The sequence below is a fragment of the Hydra vulgaris genome, chromosome 04 (assembly GCF_038396675.1).
Source record: "Hydra vulgaris chromosome 04, alternate assembly HydraT2T_AEP".
Taxonomy (NCBI): Eukaryota; Metazoa; Cnidaria; class Hydrozoa; order Anthoathecata; family Hydridae; genus Hydra; species Hydra vulgaris.
The window spans coordinates 15577244-15597344 of record NC_088923.1 but is presented as its reverse complement, the minus strand read 5'-3'; the positions used below and the strand labels follow the sequence as shown (position 1 = coordinate 15597344).

Sequence of the window (20101 nt, the reverse complement as noted above, 5' to 3'; positions counted from 1 at the left end):
AGTTTTTATAATTTCATATTATACGAAACTCTTTTTAAATAAAGTAACAACTTACAACTGACAATTGTTTGATAAACGCGTTCATTTAAAAGTTTAAAAAAAGATTCTTAACAATTCTTCGCACAAAAAGTAAAAAACGTAAAAATAATTAAAACGTTTGTTTAAAAAATTGTTATAATTTTTTTTTTTTAAAACATTTATAATAAAAAATAAATACTTAAATATAAAAAAACATATATTATTCATTAATGTTTTTATAAAAAATCATTATCAGATGATGCCACCAAATCTAAGCATTGTTCAATTGTTAATGTTGGATTTGCTCTTCGTATTGCACAATATCTTGATTTAAACATTGAAAAAAATTCCTCAATTGGATTCAATTCAGGAGAATAAGGCACAATAAATTTAAATGGAATATTAAGAGAACTTAATACTCTTTGAACTTCATGAGTTTTATGAATTCTGGCATTATCCATAATTAAAATGCTATTCGGGTGCGATGCGAAATATGGAGCCAACACTGAAATAAAATTAATAAATTCAGTTCCATTATAAGAGCCTGTTCTATATTTATAACCAATGATCCCATTATAATCAATAGCACATATTAAACTTTTATTAACCGATTTATTTGCTGGAACAGCAACAAAGGCTTTTATATTCAGAGGTGAATAACCATATCTTCTTTTCGTATGCTGATTAAAACCAGTTTCATCAAGAAACACGAGATTTTTATTCCCAATTCTTGATATCTCGGCTGCATAGATAATTCTTGCGTTGATTTTTTCTATATCATTTCTTTCAATTGGAATCAAAGAGAGTCTTTTTCGACTCATCCCTATCTTTTTAATTTTTCTTGATATAGATGGTTGTGATATTGTAACACTATTTACATCATGTATGAGAGTTTTTAACTCATTTTGTGTTATTGAATTATCAATTAAAATGGAATTGTATAATAGTTGTTGAATTAGATCAAAAACTCTTCTTTTATTAAGACAAGTTGCTTTAAGTTTTTTACCAGATGATACAAACGCAACTCCATCTTCGTATTTTTAAATTATTTTTCCAACCGCCCTGGTGCAGAGATTTACGGTATTTGAAATCTGTTTGATAGTATATTTTTTGCTTTCTTGCATTTTTATAACCATATTATAAATTTCTTTCGTTACTTGCTTTCTTGCTTTTCTTACCATCACGGAAGTAATAAAATTTTCATGAATTTTAAGGCGATTATAATATTGAATACATGTGATTATAATTTTGAATACAAGTGATTATAATTTTGAATACAAGTGATTATAATTTTGAATAACCCTGTATTTATTTTCAAAGTAATTAAAAACTAATTATTTCAGCGCATTTGTTTAAAACCGTGGTTAAATCATCAAAACAAAATATTATTTGCGTGGTCATATAAAGACTTGAAATCGCACGCCATCCTGGCCAAGCCTGTATACTTTGACTGATGAATATGGTAAATATCTTCATCATTTAACCAAAGAAGAAATACCTAAAAAATCAAAAATCAAACCTGCTGAACATATTGCAAATAAATTATTTCAGTGGTGTAATTTGCATGGGGTAGAAGATAGCTTAAAATTCATTGGTTGTGATAGGGCGGCGGCAAATACAGGTCATATTAGAGGTGGTATGCATTGTTTAGAAACTAGATTAGAAAGAAAATTAGGATGGCTAATATGTTCACTTTACACAAATGAACTTTGTATTCGACATTTAATAGAAGAGCTTGATGGTAATACAACCTCAGAGATATTCTGGACCCATTGGAAAGTTGCTTACAAAGATTACTGAAATGGAAAGAAATTACAGTTTTAAGCCAACATCTATAAGTCTTGGCCTAATTAAACCACGTGAAGAAATAGCAATAGAGTCATCTTCAGATCAGAAATATGCCTATAAAATATGCTAGACAGTAATTAATGGAACTCTTACCAAAGATTTGGCTAACCAAAAACCAGGTTCTTTAGTTCATTCAAGGTGGCTCAATACAGGCTCTTCCTTGCTTTTATTGTGGGTATGCAAGCATGGGTTAGAGAGGGATAGCCTAAAAAATCTAGAACTAATTGTTAAGTTTCTAGTATCAGCTTACTTTCCTATGTGGTTCCAAATTAAAGTGAAGCATAGTTGGATAGAAGGGCCACGACACATCTTGAACCAACCCACCCTAATAAAACTTCAAGATGAAAATGTACAAATGATTATTGAAAAGTATGTGAGATCTTCTGCATGGAATTCTCATTCCGAAATTTTGTTGCAAACATTACTCTGCAGCGAAAATAAAATTGAAAGAGAATTTGCTGTTAATGATTCTAGAAATTAGAAAAAGTTTGGAAATGGGAAATCCAGCTACCAGAACTTACAAGCTTCCTTATTTAAACTTGGATGCAAACATATTAACTGAGCTTATAACGTGGAAAGAGGCTTATGAACCCATCTTAACCTGTCAAGTGAACATAAGTGAGCTAGAAATGATTGTGGATTGTCCTATGGTAGTTCTTTATTTCCCTGTTCACACACCAGGAGTTGAGAGGGCAGTTAAAGAGGTAAATGGCTTTTCTTTATACTTAATAATATGTTAATTATTATAAACTTTCAAAAAATCTTCTTAAAATATGTTTTTTTTTAAGGTAACTGCAGCTTCTGAAACAGTGTTTGGTTTTGAGAGGCGAGTTGGATTTATTTGTGCAAGAGCAGAAAATAGAGCAATCGTTCCTCGTTTTAACAGCAAACAGGACCTCATTATAGTTTAGCATATATTTTTTATCATTTTTAGTATCTCTAATACAATAAATTAGAAAAATAGAGACATGAGTTTCATTTTTGCCAACTTTAACTTGTATAGCTTTTATGGTGTAAAACAAGCTTTTAAGAATTTTTTAAATATAGGAAAAAGAAGGTGGGGGAGGGGGGGGGGGAGGGGCGTGTGCATCACTACTAAATTTTAAAACTGTTCTCTATTTACTTCACTGAAAAAATGTTAAAAAACCGTCTATATGGGATGTTCTTAGACATGATTTTTGGTCCTCCCCATTTCAATCAAATTTTGATTTTTGCCCCTCCCCATTTCAATCAAATTTTGAAAAATTAAGGTCTGTTTTTGCAAATGATGCATTTATTCTGGTAAAAAAAACTTCGTTTTTTCTCACGTATGTACCTAATGGCAAAAAATCCTAAAGGCCGACATTTTTAATAAATGTTGAAAAGTACGGGATGCCCTATTGTACAGGTTTATATAACTAATAATAAAAATAATAATATGAACTTACAATGATAGAAAATAAAACAAATATAAACAAGGTATCTGAAAGAAGGTTGCAAGGATCTTGTCGTCAGAACCTTAAATAAGCATTTAACAAATATAAAATTAAAAAAAAAGGAAAAAAGTATTAAACTTTTACAAAATTGCAAGATAAATAATCTGTGTCTAAAGAAAGCTCAAGAGAATCTTCTTGAGAATGTTGGTTTACTCTTGTATAAAATCAGAATTTTATAGAAGAGTGAACCAACATAAATTAAAATGTAAAAAGTATGAGACAATAAATAAAATAAGTAGGAACAAGCTTCTATAAACGTAAACATGTATATAAACAATAAAAAAGTAGACCAAAATATATTTTTAACTTTTACTACTAATAATAACTCAATATATTATCTAATGAAAGAATAAGGTTTTTCAGTTTTTTTTTAAAAAGGTAAAAAGTAATAGGTACTTCAAAATTAAAATTTGGCAAAAAAAATTTTGGCGCTCGATAGGTAGTACAAAATTGGTTAAAGTTTGTTTGACAAAAAGGTTCATTTAAAAAGTTATTATTTCTCGAAATATTTAATGATTTATTTAAAATATTTAATGATTGGTTTAAAAGAGAAAAGATTTTGGAAGACAGCTAGAGATAAGTTATTTATCTACATATATACAAAACATAAAATGTTAAATACATTTGATTCGTATATATTCAGAAATCTCATTTCAATAAAATAATGCTTCGAATGAGAGAAGCGGTGTGCAAAATTGATTTTACGGATTGCGCATTTCTGACGGAGATAAAGACGTTGCAACTTACTTTTTTCTGTACTTCCCCAAGCAATATTGACATTATTTAAATAACTATGTATAAATTAATAATAAAGTTGAATTAGGACTTTCTTAATGAGATAGATTCGTGATTTATATTGGATTCCAATGTTTTTAGAAATTTTTGTGCTTATATAATCGATATGATGATTCCAAGTAACGTTTTCATCAAGATAAACACCTAAAAATTTTGCAACAAAATCTCTTTTTCTTTTCTTTTGATTGACAAAGATTTGAGGTAATTTTGATGGGAGAAATCGTTTTTTGTAATCGAATGAAATAAAAACCATTTTGTAAATGAATGAAATAAAACTCATTTTCATATCATATTAAAGGTCAGTTTTCACGCATCCATTTTTCTAAGGGAGGGGAAGGAGAAGGAGAAAAATAATTACGTAAGCATTAAGTAAATAATTTATTACTGAAACATTTTTTGAAACAATATTTCAAATAACCCCCCTCTATTTGACTGTGAATTTGTAAAGCAAGCATTTAAGCAATGGTTTGCTGTTGCCAAGTTTTCTATTTCCGTTTAAAATAAATTTATATTTTAGGGATCGCCAGATAACCGGCTTAGGGAGAGCAGGGGGGCAGCTTCCACCCCCCACGCCCTATGTTGAATCCGCCACTGATTATAATATATTTATCAATTTTAAATAGCATACAATCACTAACTATACTAAAAATAAAAGATAAAAAAAATAAAATAGCGACATAAAACTACATGTAGTCTTATTTATGGAAAGCACAGGTAATTGTTTAAGAAGCAATTTTGCTCTTTCGCTCTTTCACCATGCACTATGGGATATAACAACTTAAACACACAACCAATATTCTTTGTTCAGCTTTGTTCCTAGCGCATCGCTAAGAACAAAGTAGATCTAAAAAGCAAAAGCATCAAACCCTTGCTTTTTAGATTTGTTACTTTTGTGGCTACAAATATAGCGATATACTTATAGCGAACCTTAGCATGAACTTTCAATGCTCACAGTACCTACAAAATAAAGGTCTTACTTATCCAGAAGCTGATCAATGTTGGTGAAGTAAAAATGTTGTCAACAAAAATATTAGTATTTCAATTTAGATGTCAAGTTTAAAATGAAACTTTCATTAAACTCAAATTGAACAAACTCGTTTTTTCTTTAATAAATCAAAAACTCATACAAATTACCAGTGTTTGAACAGCACCAAAACCAAAACTTGTATCCCTACTTAATAAGTTTGTTCTTCAAGTATTGCTTTATGGAGTTCCGTCCAATCGGTATCGAAAACTTTCAAGATTCTGTTCCAAAATCAAACTTTTTAAAACGCGAACCGTACAATTTCCTTATACTAAATTGCTTGTGAGGTATTTGAAGAACTTGCGATTGTGATTTCAAAATCAACTATTAAAAGAATTTTGGATGACTTTCACTACTCTTTTAAATTAGTTCAAATTATTCCATCAAAGTACCAACGACACCATCAAGGCACAACTAGATTATTCCATTCATTTTAGTGCTCTTTTATCAAGGTACAAATAATTTTTATGGATAGAGGAACAAATAACTTTTATGGATAAAGTTGGATTTTATGTGTCACTATGAGTTTCTTGTAGGCGTTCTTGTAGATGTTGGAATATTGGATATAGCAGTTTTCTTTTCAATACTTTCTCAAAACGTTTCCATTTTCTGTACTATGAATAGGAGAAACAGGTGGTCAGAATATGATATTTAATGTTCTCTTTCATTGAATGTTAAGCGTTTAATATATAATTTTGAAGAATTAAAACAAAATTTTGCAGTTGAACTTAATCCTATTGAAAACATATTTATCAAATGGATCTCTTTATAATATGAGAAAAATTTAAAGTTTTATTGTAAAATTTAGAAGTATTTTTTGCTATATATATTTTTTTGCTATAAGATTAAAAATAATTGAAGAATGTATAATGCTGAGGGATGTGTTTGAACCTTCGGAAACAACACTGATGAAAGCGCACTAAATCAATGAGCTATCAAAGATATACATTTAAGTTAAAAACAAACGGTTTTATAAACCTCTTATAAGTTCTACGTATACGGAAAAGATGTGCATGTTATTTTTTTGTTGTTGCTCTTGAAGCAATTTTTTTGAATGAATTAACGCTCCTACCGTTTACTAAAAAATATTGAAGTAAGTATATAGAAATGATCGGTGTGAAATAGATAAGTATAAATTTGGTGGGTTTGGTAAAGACCCGTAGACTTACAAAGATCCGTATTTTTTCGTGTCCGGTAAGCTAATTTATAATTAATAAAGTAATTAAATTTTATTAAAAAATATTGTCTAAAAATCTATGAAACGTTTTGAAAAATCACTGACACGTTGTCAAAATACAATGATATGTCAAATTGGGCTATTTTGATCCTGTATATATTTGGTATTGCATAAATGTATTGTGATACTTTTGAAAAAAAAATATTGATACTTTTTTGAAAGCTGTTTTGTAACAAAAAGTAATAATGATAATATTTTTTAAATTCTTAATTGATTTTTGGGGTGGTATTATTTTTTAAATCCTTAAATGATTGATTCAAAAGCCACTCGATACCAATTATTGATTAATCTATTTATATATGTCATAAGCTTGGTTTGTTGTTACAATATGAAAGTTGTAACAATATGAAAGTTGTTACAATATAAAAGAATTTTTAAAACTGTAACTAAAAGTAAAAGTAAAAGAACGAAAATAAAAAAATAAAAAAAATAAATAAAAGTAAAAAAAAAAAAATGTAAAATGTCAATATCAGATTGGTCTTTTATGTGGTTCTGTTCTGTAAATTTGTTTATAGAATTTGCATAGAGGTATTTTAATATTGAATTGGAAAAAAAAATTTAACTGTTTTTTTAGGTTTAATTTTAACAAACTTTTATCAAAGATTTTATATAATTAAACATATTCTGAACACTTGGGTGTATTCCAAAATTATAAAACGCTAAAGTTTCTGTTCCAATTTATTTTAGATTGGTGTTTACAAATATTACTCTAAAATAAATTTTCACTATTGAGTTGTTTAAAAACGTGAAAATAAGTTCTCAGCATCAAGTTATTTACAAACACTAAAATAAACTTTCTGCACGGAGTTGTTTAAAATTTTTTCCAACATTTTCGTTGTTGTTTCTTCGCATCTGAAATTCAAATCCTAATCCCAGACATACTAATACAAACAAAATTCCGATTAGAAGCCTATATAAAGTACTTTTTCTGAACATTTCGGTAATTGAATCCACATACAAAGTCTGCGTATGACAAATTCTTCGAAAATGGTCAATTGATTGGCTGTATACTTCATCCTTTTGATCATACATGCAGTTAAATGCATCTTTAGCTTGTTTTGACAAATTCGTAGAGATAAGACAATTGATTTGTAAATGTGCTGGAACTATTTTAATGATGCGCAACGGAACATCTTGCTTATCATCATTTATTTCCTTTTGAATCCAAGCAGCACTGTCAACATTAATAACCGCAGCAAAAGCTGTTCCATTTCTTACCAATTCTAAAACTTCAAAGTATGACTCCGCAGGTAGCACATGAGCATTGTACATTTCTTCAGCAGCTTTAAGCTCGTAAGAGTTTTCAAGCGCAGACACTTTCTGATCAACTATATCTAGACCATCCAGCCCGTTGATAACTTGCGTAACTGTTGCGGTCATTAGGCAAGCAATAACTACTCCTATGAACAGCCAAATGCAGGCTATTATTTTTCCGAAAATAGATCGAGGTACAATGTCTCCATATCCAACCGTAGTCATTGAGACTACACTCCACCAAAGTCCTGTTGCTGAACCCTTCACAAAGTATTTTGAAAACTCACTGTTGTACGTGCGTTCAATAAACCAAATAATCATACCAAAAATTAATGCTAACATCATTGTTAAAACTAATATCTGGCGGCAGGAATAAATACCACGAAGCATTTTAATAGGCAGTGATATCATGTAACGAGGTACAATAATGGCAAGACTATCGGATTTCATTAATTGAAAGGAGCGTAAACCCCTACGTTGTAACTGATAATGCGACGTGTTAAAAGAATCATCAGGAAACCAAATCGCTTTCTCTTTGGCAACTTCTAACAAATCACGTTCGCCATATTGTATTTCAGATTGAAGAAGTTCTTGAAATTTTTTTCGTGATGGAACGTGTTTTTGATATAATATCAATTTAAAAGTTTCATTACCACAATAGTTTTCTCCTTCTTGAAACATTTTTGGTATAATACCGTCAATTCTTCCGTCAGATGTTTCAAATATAAACGGTTTTTTCTCCCAAAATATAGCATTTAGCAGTACATTCATTGACCAACATTGGTGTATTGATATTAAAAATACTAAAAATATTTTATGCAATAGCATGATTTTTGTAACATCCAAATTGAACTCTGATAATTGGAACATCCAGGACACTATTAGCTCTGTTTTTACAATATTGACTCGGTATAACTGAACTAATTTACATTTTTTCTTTTATGCTAAAATAAAAAATCATTTTTAAAATTAAAATGCTATACATTAATTAAAGTTTATTATTAAAAAACAAACATTTAATCATTCAACAAGATCATAATTCATTTATATAAAAACAAAAAGTAATGACAGCTTATGTGTACTGATATACCTGTAGTCTATGTATATGAAGTAACAATCAAAATACTAAATGTCAAAAGATGACTATGCTGATCCAAATGACCGCTAGGACAATGAAAATGAAAAATACCTGTGTTCCCTATGTTCTCCAGCTGTGTTCCATGTTTTAAAAGCTTTAAACAAATAATAATCGTTATTATCCAAAATTTTATTACAAAAACCATGTATTATGTATATCGTTTGTTACTAATGGTTTGCAAACCATTGGTTACAAATGCTAAAGAAAATGCAAAAGTTTAACTGATTATTTTAAGTGATTTAATTCGAACCTTTTTAAATTGTCAAAAAAGATATTTAAAAGACATTTGAAATCTAATATATCAAAGTCCATGTTTAGCAAATGCCGTTTTAAATTCGTCTTAAAATTTTCCAAAGTGCAATTTAAAACGAAGTTTTGTTTTTCATTAAAAATTGGATTAAAGTTTTTCCAAACAAAAGGTCCCGATATTGAATTTGGTACGAACCTAATTTAAGATGTATTATTGGAACGACAAAGTTATTCTCTGAAATTTGGTAGGATATTTATAAGAGGTTTCATTAAAATAGGATTGAAATGTTACTGGAGATTAAACCCACGTTTTGCTTTAAACATAAATTGTAAAACTTGATGAATATTAAAATTATAAATATTTAAAGCTCCAAGCTGACGTAAGAGAGGTTCACATTGTACATTTCTGGTTGCCCTAAATATTATCCTGTATGCATGTTTTTGTTTGTTTTAAATATTCTTTAGTTTAGTGTGATTAGTGCTACCCCAGGCAACGTTACAGTATGAAAGATAACTGTGTATAAACGAAAGATAAAGATTTTTTAGAGATTCATTATTAAGAAAAGGTTTTGTTCGATATAAAATGGAAATATTTTTTGAGATTTTACCTTCAATATATTTAATATGAAATTTCCATGACAATTTTTTTATCTAAAAGCACTCCCAGAAAGTTTGTAGTCAATTCCCTTTTAATTATTATGTTATTGATTAAAAGATTGGGTAATTTAAAAGAAATATTTACGACTTTACTAGGCTTATGGAATAGGATAAATTTTGTTTTCTCTGCATTTAATGAAAGACGGTTACTTATAAACCACTTATTGGTCTTATCTAATTCTTCATTTACTATTCTAAAAATAACATCAATATCTTTGTGAGAATAAAATAAATTAGTGTCATCTGCAAATAAAATAGTATTGAATATTATTGGTGCTAAATATAATTCATTTACATAAAGTAAAAATAATTAAGGTCCTAAAATAGAACCTTGGGGTACCCCACAATTTATTAAGTTATTAATTTAAAAAAATAAGTCATTAGATAACAATTTAATTACCTATTTGTTCTAATTTTTAGACTGTTTGAAAATCTGCTACTGATAACAGGCTTTGCCCGTATACGTCCATATACCACCCCATGTGAAAAGTCTAAAACATAAGTTTTGTACAACTTAATTGTGCAAAGAAGAACATAAATAACTTTTTCTAGTTGCATTAGTTATCATTGGTTTGTGTAAAGAATTGGCTAAATCATTGATCTTTAGAATATGTTGATGTTAAGTTGTTTAGGATCAATTTTAGAATTCCCACAAGCCCAATTTGCATAAAAATTATAATTTTTGAAAATCTTCCTTGGGTCTTATTGTTGAGCTTAGAAATCTTAGAAATATTTTATAAGCTGCTTTATTCTGGCTAAAATACCATTTGTAGATAAAGTGCATATTGAAAACGTTAAGAAAAAAGTTTTATCTTTAAAGTTGATTAAAAAAAAGAACTTTATATTTTTAACTCATTATACAAAATAACACTTAACTGATGATATAATACTTAACTAGACGATATAATACTTAACTAGATATTCAAACAACAATTACATTTAGCCCAAAAGTGTTTTTGTGGTTGAGTTTTTATTCTTTATTATTCGATTCAAATTAATTCAATTTAATATATTTCGTCAACGAACAAACAATTTTACTTTTTGGTCATGTAAAAATAAAATGAATACTTCTGTAACGAGCGAACAGAAGACATCTTATTATCTTACTCCATTGAAAAATAGTTTACCTTAACTTTAAATTCATAAAATATATAAGTATAAAATTAGTTCTTACATATTCAAGAGTTTAACATTTTTTTAATTTTCCACTAGAATAGCATTATATAAAGTGTACAATACAGATAACTGATGTCGGAAACTTTTTAGAATCTAAATATATACAGTACTTTAACTTTGTGGGACACTAGTTTCAGATAGTTGGTTAAAACTAAAGACAAACATTTTTAAAAATTCTTTGATTAAATATTTAACAAGTTTAAACAATTAAAGACAACCACTTCATATCCTTCGACAAGTGAAAAAAACCCCACTAAAGATTGAAATTCACGTTAAACAATGCAATTCACTCTGCTTAACAACATCTTGTAATAAAGCATAAAATAATGATAAGTTTGTTTTAAAAAATCATTAATTTTTAATAAGGAATAAGCGTTAAATAAAAAAATATCGTTTGATGTTGCAAAAAAAAATTATAACGGTGCATATATGTGAATTTTTTTGTAGTTGTTGTGGTTATTAAGGGACTCCAAAAAGTCCTAACAGTCTTATCACAAAGCACCACGAAAGAGCATTTGACTATGAAGTTCAGGCCTCCTTCCTTACCAATGTTGCATGTCGGCGAAAGCCAAATTCAAACCTCAGCCTCTTGGTTTTGAGCAAGAACTCTAACTGCTAAGTTACAAATAAATTAATTAGTAGAATATTTTCTGCTTTAAATTTTTACAACATAAAAATATAAAACGGCCAGCAGTAAGAGAAAATTAAAAACATTTTGTAAAAGTTTTAAAAACAAAGGTTTTCTTATATCCATCTGGTGCAGTATCAAAGCTGTTAACTCTTGATGTGACACTTGATATTATTAAAATTTAATTTTTTAGTATTGTAAATGCATTAATAAACTGAATTATATCCACTGTGATTCTAATCAGCTGCATAGTCCCAGTAAAAAAAAACCGTGACCCGCATGGATTCCATGTAGCTTTCGTGAAAAATTCATATCATTCATGTGAGATATTCCCATGTGGTTACCGTATGAAAATTTGTAATATCAAACCCATTTGTAATTCTGTATGTGTTACGCATAGCATTCATGTGTTGCTAACCCATTAAGGAAATCTCATGTGGGTTACACGTTGGTTTTATGAAAAGCCATAATGAAAAGTACCTCGTGGCTTAGTTTTTGGGATTTGTATTAGTTTTTATGTAAGGATCGCAAACTAAAAAATGTTTTTAATTAATTTTAAATTTATTTTTTTATATTACTACCCTGTGGGCACGGTACGTTTTTAAAACGTTTTTTAGACGTTTTTATAAGGTTTAAACCCAATAAAAACGTCCAAAGAACGTTTTAAAAACGTACTGTGTCCACTGGGTAACACGGTTTTTGACATTTCGGACCGGAAACGTTGTTATTTGGTTGTTATTGCTATAAGCATTATTAATATTAAAAGTATTTATTATAATTATTAATTTTTAATTGTTTAATATTAAATTATTAAATACAACAATGTCAGTTAATGGCTTGTTTCAAGAAAAGTTTGCGTCAATTATAAATGAATTAACATTCAATTTGGTTTCGACTGAAGAATTTGAAGTGTGGCTAAAGTGTTGATTAAATGGTCAGAAAAACCATTTTATATATGTATGTACATATAAAATAAATTAGTGTCGTATTCAAATAAAATTGTACTTAGTTTAGTACAAGTTTTATATAAACCATTGATATAAATAAAAAAAAGGAGTAGTCCCAATACAGATCTTTGTAAAACCCTATATTATATGCTCATACTGATTGTTTTACCATCACATGTAATTTTACTTGACAAATAACTTTTAAGCAACTCAATATTTAATACCAAAGTTTTTACCGATGTTTAATACCAAAGTTTTCTAATTTTGTTAATAAAATGTAATAATCGACAGTGTCAAAAAGCAGTATTGAGATTAATAAATGCGCCTAATGTATACTTATTGTCACCAAATGATTTAAAGATATCATGAATAAGATGAACTGTTACCTGATCAATAAAGTGCCTCATTTAAAATCTAAACTGCTTATTATAAATAATATTGTTTACATCTAAAAGGTAGTACATACATATTGTGTTCTAATAATTTTAAAAAGGTAATTTCATACGTGATGTGTTTTCAAAATTTTAAAAAGCTTGATAGCATAGAAATACGTCTTTAATTGGAGACACTAGGGTCATCCAGTAAAAAAACAGCCGTGTTCCTCATGGCTTCCATGTGGGTTTTGTGTGGGATTCATGAGATTCATGTGGGATGGATTTTTGCATAAGGCTACCGTATCGAAATTTTTTAACGTCAAACCCATATGGATTATTCCGCATGGTATTGATATGTTTAAAGCCCATATAGGATATTGCATATGGGTTATATGTGGGATTCATGTGGTATTAATTCACACGGATTTTTTGTGGAGTTGGCATTGGTTTTTATTAGGTTTAGAATACGCCATTTTATTACTAACACGGCTTCGTACATTTTGGAGCGTGGTTATTTAATTCCTAAATATTATGCTATTTCTATAAACATTATTAATTTTTAAAGGGTTTAATAAAACTGCTACTTTTTAATTACATAGTATTATATTAAAAAAATAATGCGATGAAAGTAAATAGTGGAAATGGGGTACATTGATCGCCGTATCAATTACTAAACTAAACTAGAACAATCTGTCTTTAAGTAAAAATAAATGTTTTAATAAAAAAATTGATGTACATGATATATTTCATGATTACAAAAACCCTTGCAAAAGATCAATGTACCCCATGCAATGGGGTACTATGATATCTGACTTGGAGCGCTTTGATATGAGTAACATGTTTAATACTGCAATACCTAAGTGCTAGAAATGTTTTAGTTAAAGGGTATTAGTGTATATTATGTAATGCATCTAAAAAAAAGTAAAATTATAAAAAACTGTATATCATTACAACCTAATACACACCAGCGTATAAAGTTTTCATTAGAATAGATTGACCACAATTGAATGACCACAATTGTATGTATGAAAATAAGCTTGTTATATACTGCTAACATATATATGGGTAAAGTTTTACAAAACTTGAAGCTCATAAAGCCTATAAGAATATAGTATTTTAAGTTTACAAAGAATATTTAAGATTCATATAAGACTTTTTATTTAAAAGTTTACAAGATTATCTTTTTATCACCAATTGTCAAAGTCAAGTCATGAAGCTGCTTTTACTTTATATTGTTTTTTATTCCTAAGCAAGTAGTTTTTGATTTCTCCCCTTTTTTTATCTTTTGTGATGAGTTTCTTTTGTTGGCTGATTTTTTTTAGGGTTTTCTTTTTTTCTGACAAACGAATTTCATTCTTGATTCACAGTTAAAATCCTTGTTTTTTGTTGCCTACTTTTAACATTTCTTTTTCTAGCAGATGCTTTTGGGTAAGGTTTCAAAACTTCAGGTGAAAGTAATGAAGCAATGATTGGTGACAATTTGTTCAAAAAACTTGTTTCATGATGTACTACAGGTATTTTAGGCTCCATACCATCAATATGTGATACAGTTATTTTAGGTTCCACAAGAATCATGTTTACTGTATTTGGAGCAGCATGATCTGTAACTGATGATGGTAAATGTTCATCATCTTCAAAAATTTCTGGATTAAATGGTTCAATGCTAGATACTGGAAATCTTCTCTGTATATTAGATGGTGAGAAAGCTTTTGTATATGGTTCGCAAACTGTTGAAACGATATCGTAAATGGTCATAGGTCTTGGATTTGTGACCATCCAATTGTCACACGCAGTATTGTAAAATCTTTTCAATGGTCCGAAAACAGTTCTATCCAATGGTTGTAATTTATAGGTGCAATGGGAAGGAAAACTTAGCATTTTAATACCGTGTTGAATTGTAAGATCCAAAGCTCTAATAAAAATATGACTTTTATGGCTGTCCAGAAGTAAGAAAACTGGAGATTCATGAGAACAGTTTGAATACCTCAAAAAATATTATATCTATTCTATAAAAATTTCTGAATTCATCCAACCAGAAGAATTTACAAATCCCACGCATCCAGGAGAACTTTCCTTTATCATGTAATCATGAAATTTGACCCTAGGAAAAATAAATAATGAAGGTATAGAGTTTCCGATTGCATTTGAAGCACAGCATACAGTTACTAATGTTCCTCATTCTGCAGTGTTTCTTCCTACTTGTTTACTTCCTTTACCTGCTAACACTTTTACTGGCTTTTGTACCGTTGTTCAATCAGTTTCATTAACGTTATATATGCAATAAGAATCAAATCTATATTGATTGCTTACTGTTTTTAGATTTTGAAAAAATTCTCTTACAGTATATCGGTTAAAGAAAGTTGATCGAGCAAAGCTGGTTGCTTCAGGTGTTCGTAAAGACAACTCTGATTGTCTTTTCATTAAATCTTGCAACCAATCAATCCCTGCAATTTTATTTTTGATTCATGATGATGGGCAGATCTTATTAAATCGTGTTAACTTAGTTGAAAGTCCATATTTCATTTTTGATGTAAGTAGTAAATAACTTAATAAACTTTTTTCATCTTCTTAAGTAAAAACTTGTTTATTGTTGTAATTAGACTTAAAAAGTTCATTTGGATTAAGCTTCCTTTTATGACAATATCTTTTTAATGTCATTCGATTTATGCTAAACTTGCGAGCTACAACATTCACTGGTCTGCCCTCTAAAACTTCATTAACAGCTGCTTTAAGTGTATCACATGATATACCAACTCTGTCTGTTTTTTTTATTTCCTATACCGAACCATTTAAAGATTTAAAAATTAAAAAAGAAAAGTTTAAAATAAAATAATTGTTTTAAAAAAGTATTTTACATAACAATATTGTGTAAACTAATTGTACAACTTATGTAAAATTAAAAACAAATATTATTAAAATATAAATATTATTATTATTAGTTTTTAACACAATTACATTTTAAAAATGAAATGTTAAAAACGATATAAAAATTTTTTACTCGTCATAAGTACATGCCACTTGTTTAAATGTATAAAATTTAAAAAAAATATATAAATCTTATATCTTAATATAAGTTATATTGGGTACTGATCCTCCAATCAATGAGCCCCGCATAGTCAAGGATTAATGTGCCCCAATAGGTACAGTTAATATATTGATGCCAATAACTTCGGTAAATATAGTAACCAACTCAAAAAAAAAACTTATTTCACACTTATCACATATCAGTTTAAAATAAAATGGCTGTAAAGTCATACGGAAATCTAACTAAAAATTTATTTGAATTTGTTTACTACTTTCAAAAAATCACTTTTGATGATGAAAAACTGTATTTTCTGTTTTCTTAACGCAGAAGTTGATCTAAACAAAAACATTATGATTAAACAATAAAGGGTAGTATAATGGTTAAATTGCAATCTCTGTCAAAATAAGGCAAAAATAAACAAGTAAAAGCTAAAAGATCATACTGTCCCGGCGATCAATGCGCCCCCAACTCCCCGATTTAACTTCAAGAAAAGAAAACGTTTTTTATAAATAGAATATCTTTAAAATTTTATTTTAACTCTAGAAGAATTTGAAGGGTTATTGATTAGGTTACATGAAAAATCATGTGTGTATATATATATATATATATATATATATATATATATATATATATATATATATATATATATATATATATACATATCTGAAGTATTTTAGATATATACATATCTGAAGCATTTTTCTACTTATCTGAAGTATTTTAGACTTCTGTTTTCAAATTTTCAAAGTTCTAAACCTCAATTATTTCAATTTAACAATTATAGAAATTAATTCTTTATTATATCATAATAGTTATAATTTATAAGTTATAATTTATAACTAGAAATATATATGGCGCCAGTACACTTTTGCGCCATCTCGGAATTAACTAACTTTAATTGCAGATCCTGAAAGATCGTTGTTTAAAACGAAAGAATACAGTATTCAATAACAGTTTCATCAAAGTAAAGAGCTCTAATTCAATATTTAAGATTTGAAAATTACACAACAAGCTCTAATTTCGCCATCTTTTTTTAACACAAAGGATTTTGTTTACGACTTTTAACAACCTGGTTTTTATTGTTGTTGCGCTGACTAACTGTTTGTCAAGACATTAGATATAAATCAACAACTTCATTTTTAATAAATAAATCTTAAAGTAGCATTTCATAATAAAAATAAAAGTAAAAAAAAATCTATTTATGTTGGGTCTCACTTATGTTGGGTCTCACAAGCATTCTAATTATTATATTCTAAATATTACTATCTAATATGAAAGAGAAATAAATTCTTATAAATAAATAAATTTTAATCTGATAAGAAACTTTTAAAGCTTTTTAGAAACGCAGTGACTACGAATACGGCATACGCATCAGAGTTCTAAGTAATTATTATAAAATGCTATTAAAAGTAGGCGACTGTTTTAATTCTTTGTAAGAATTAGAAGAAAAGATTTTATCCTATGAAATTAAGTTTTCTGCGTTTCTCATGACAAGAGAGGAAGTGAAACGATTGAAGCCAGGAAAAGAGGGATTAAGAGATTTATTAAAGAAAGTTTGAAGTTTTATACGATACTATAGTTCATACTAAACGTTTAGTCTAAGACATGTACCAGAAAAAATCTGTGCGGACATTTTGAAGGCTATTTTTTTAACTATTGTATTTCGATATTGAATGTTATATATATTTTAAAAGTACATCTATTAATATTCTTAAATTTCTTTTTTTAAATTTTGTGAAGTTTTGTCGTGAGAATGTACGCACTTTGCGTTTTACACTCGACATTAGCTTTTGCACGGTTTTCGGCTGGACTTTCTTGGTAGCTCTAATCCATTTATTTTTGAAATCTTTAATGTTTCTGGCTTCTTTTACATTGAACCTTAGTTTTCTTTTGATAAGAGCCCAATATCTTTCGATAGGACGTTGTTCGGGACAATTTGGTGGATTGCAGTATTTTTCAACAAAATCTACTTTATGTTTTTATAAGCCATTGTAAAGTTGTCCCAGAGTAGTGGAATGATGCTAGATCGGGCCAAAATAACGGGTTACCCGTGTGTGTTCTTAACAACGGTAAAAGACATTTCTTGAGGCATTCTTTTATGTATATTTATGTGTTAATTGTTCCCGTAGTCTCAAAACAAGAGCTTCTTTCACCCCATTCATAAATTGCTTGCCAAACTAAGAATTTTTTAGCAAATTTTTGCATTCCAATGCATTTATAATTGGAATTCAGTTTCTTGCGATTAATTGCTGAGTAATATTGGTGTCTTGGAAGAGATCGGAAATATGCAGCACAATAAGTTACATCAAACAAGATTTTTTTGCACATAATTTTTTATAGAGCAGCTTTGAACAACGTATTGCGACATTTTTTTGCTTTTCTTCACGACGATGAACTTTTTTCTTTTTGTAAGATTTATAACCACAATTTCTCTTCACTCTTTTTATAGCGGAAACACTTTTTTTGAATTTATTCGCTAAAGTTCGAACAGAAATCTCCGGTTTTCTGCCAAAGGCATCTTTCACTTTTTTACCAAGATCTCGTCAAACAAAACAGTTTTTCTTCTACTTACTGATTTCCTTTTGATTTTACCAGTGTCCTGAAATCGTTTCACAACGCTCTACATTGTTCTCAAAGTAACCTGCAACTCTTTAGAAATTGTTTTGTTTGATATACCAGGATTTTCAACGAGAAAATGCAAAATTTTTTCTCGCTTCTTATCTTGATTTGATGACGTTTTATTAAAACTAATTGTTTAAATAACAGAGTTGTTTAAATTTTTGAATAACACTAATACAATGACATTTTAAAACAATTAGCTGTTTAAAATGATTTACGGTTTCCGTAAACACCACATCTAAACAAGCGCAGATTTTTTCTGGTACATGTCTTATATGTATACGACAGTTTTAAGAACAAATTTATTTTATCCCACCATAATAATACACGTAATGTATATAAATTATGCATGTTATTATGGTGGATAATTTAGTTTGTTTTCATAACCTTCTTAATTTGATACATGTTATATATTTAGCATCAGATTTTTCTATACATTACATAAACAGAACTTACAAAGTATGTCATTTTCTTAACAAAACTCTATTCCATAATAGAGATAGACATAGGGATAAAGACATTGTAGTATCTATATTTTTACGTTTATTGATACTTAAAATTTTATTTTTTCTTTAATATTTTAATTTTGTATAATGATTTATAACAGGGTACTTATTTATGCTTGTTAAAAAAAAATGTACACTCAAGTAAGATAATGTAGCTAAAAAATTTATGCTTGTTACAAAAAAATGTACACTCAAGTAAGATAATGTAGCTAAAAAATTTATATTTCCTTAGCATTGGGTAAAACAAGACTGTGTGTACTACTGGGTGAAGCAGGATTGTGTGTAACTCCAAATAGGAAAACCCCTTAAAATACAATACATCAAACTTGTGTTTTCCTGATCTAAATTGATAATTTGTATCCTAAATTTATTTTTATCTTAGGACATAAAACTCATAATAATGAATGTCTGAACAAAATTTGAAGTCAATTGGTCAAATACTGTCCCTGCAATCTTTGCCAGAAAATTAGGAATACAAAACAAAAAAAAATGCAAATAAAATTTAAAATATTGAATATACAAACTTATTGACATACAAAAACCTTTTTTTCACACTTTTTCATATACTGTTCCCTCTTCAGCATTAAATTTATCATCAAACTTTTTCCTAGTTGCTCTAAGATTTTTCTTTATTTTTTAATTTTGTCAGATGATTTTTTGTCCATTTGTTTTACACGCTTTACAGATCCGTCCTTTGGCAACCATACTTATCAAAATATTCTAAAACAATTCCTAAACTGTGCAGAGCATCTAGAAACTCATTTAGTTATAAATCTTAACTAACAAAGTTGTTCTTTCAAACTATGTCATCTGCAACATCGAAATACTGAAAACAAAGAAGTTGGTTTGAGTGCTTAGAATTTGTAAGATGTGGTCAAACAATCCATATTTTCAAACCTTAACTAGCCGTTGCTATGAGCGTTACAGTTGGAAGAAAAATAATTAATTGTATTTGAAAATATGAAAACTAGAAGAAAAAAAAATGATCGCTTTTGGCAGAAAGTCTGTTAAAACCGATCAATATAAAATACATTTAATAAATTTAACATTTTATATAGGAACATGTAAATATTTTTATATATTTTTTATATAGCATATAGAAATATGCTATATATTTTTTATATAGCATAC

General features: G+C 28.3%; 2 protein-coding genes across 3 annotated transcripts; both read right to left on the bottom strand.

Moving 5' to 3' along the window:
• Window positions 1-254: 254 nt before the first annotated feature.
• LOC136079218 (uncharacterized) lies at window positions 255-839 on the bottom strand. Its single transcript, XM_065794941.1, has one exon. The coding sequence runs from the start codon at window positions 837-839 to the stop codon at window positions 255-257; it is 585 nt and encodes a 194-aa protein (XP_065651013.1).
• A 6223-nt stretch (window positions 840-7062) lies between these two features.
• LOC105843961 (uncharacterized) lies at window positions 7063-11006 on the bottom strand. 2 transcript variants are annotated; one of them, XM_065795574.1, is made up of 3 exons: window positions 10870-11006; window positions 10096-10186; window positions 7063-8595 (listed from the first exon to the last, which is right to left on the bottom strand). In XM_065795574.1, the coding sequence occupies exon 3, from the start codon at window positions 8519-8521 to the stop codon at window positions 7181-7183; it is 1341 nt and encodes a 446-aa protein (XP_065651646.1). In that variant the 5' UTR covers window positions 8522-8595; window positions 10096-10186; window positions 10870-11006; the 3' UTR covers window positions 7063-7180. The 2 variants fall into 2 exon arrangements, with proteins under 2 accessions (XP_065651646.1, XP_065651645.1); XM_065795573.1 differs by lacking the exon at window positions 10096-10186.
• Window positions 11007-20101: the final 9095 nt, after the last annotated feature.

What these genes read in the sequence shown, in the direction of transcription:
- LOC105843961 (XM_065795574.1), bottom strand. Translation starts at nt 8,521, where the DNA reads ATGTTCCAATTATCAGAGTTCAATTTGGATGTTACAAAAATCATGCTA.
- LOC136079218 (XM_065794941.1), bottom strand. Translation starts at nt 839, where the DNA reads ATGAGTCGAAAAAGACTCTCTTTGATTCCAATTGAAAGAAATGATATA.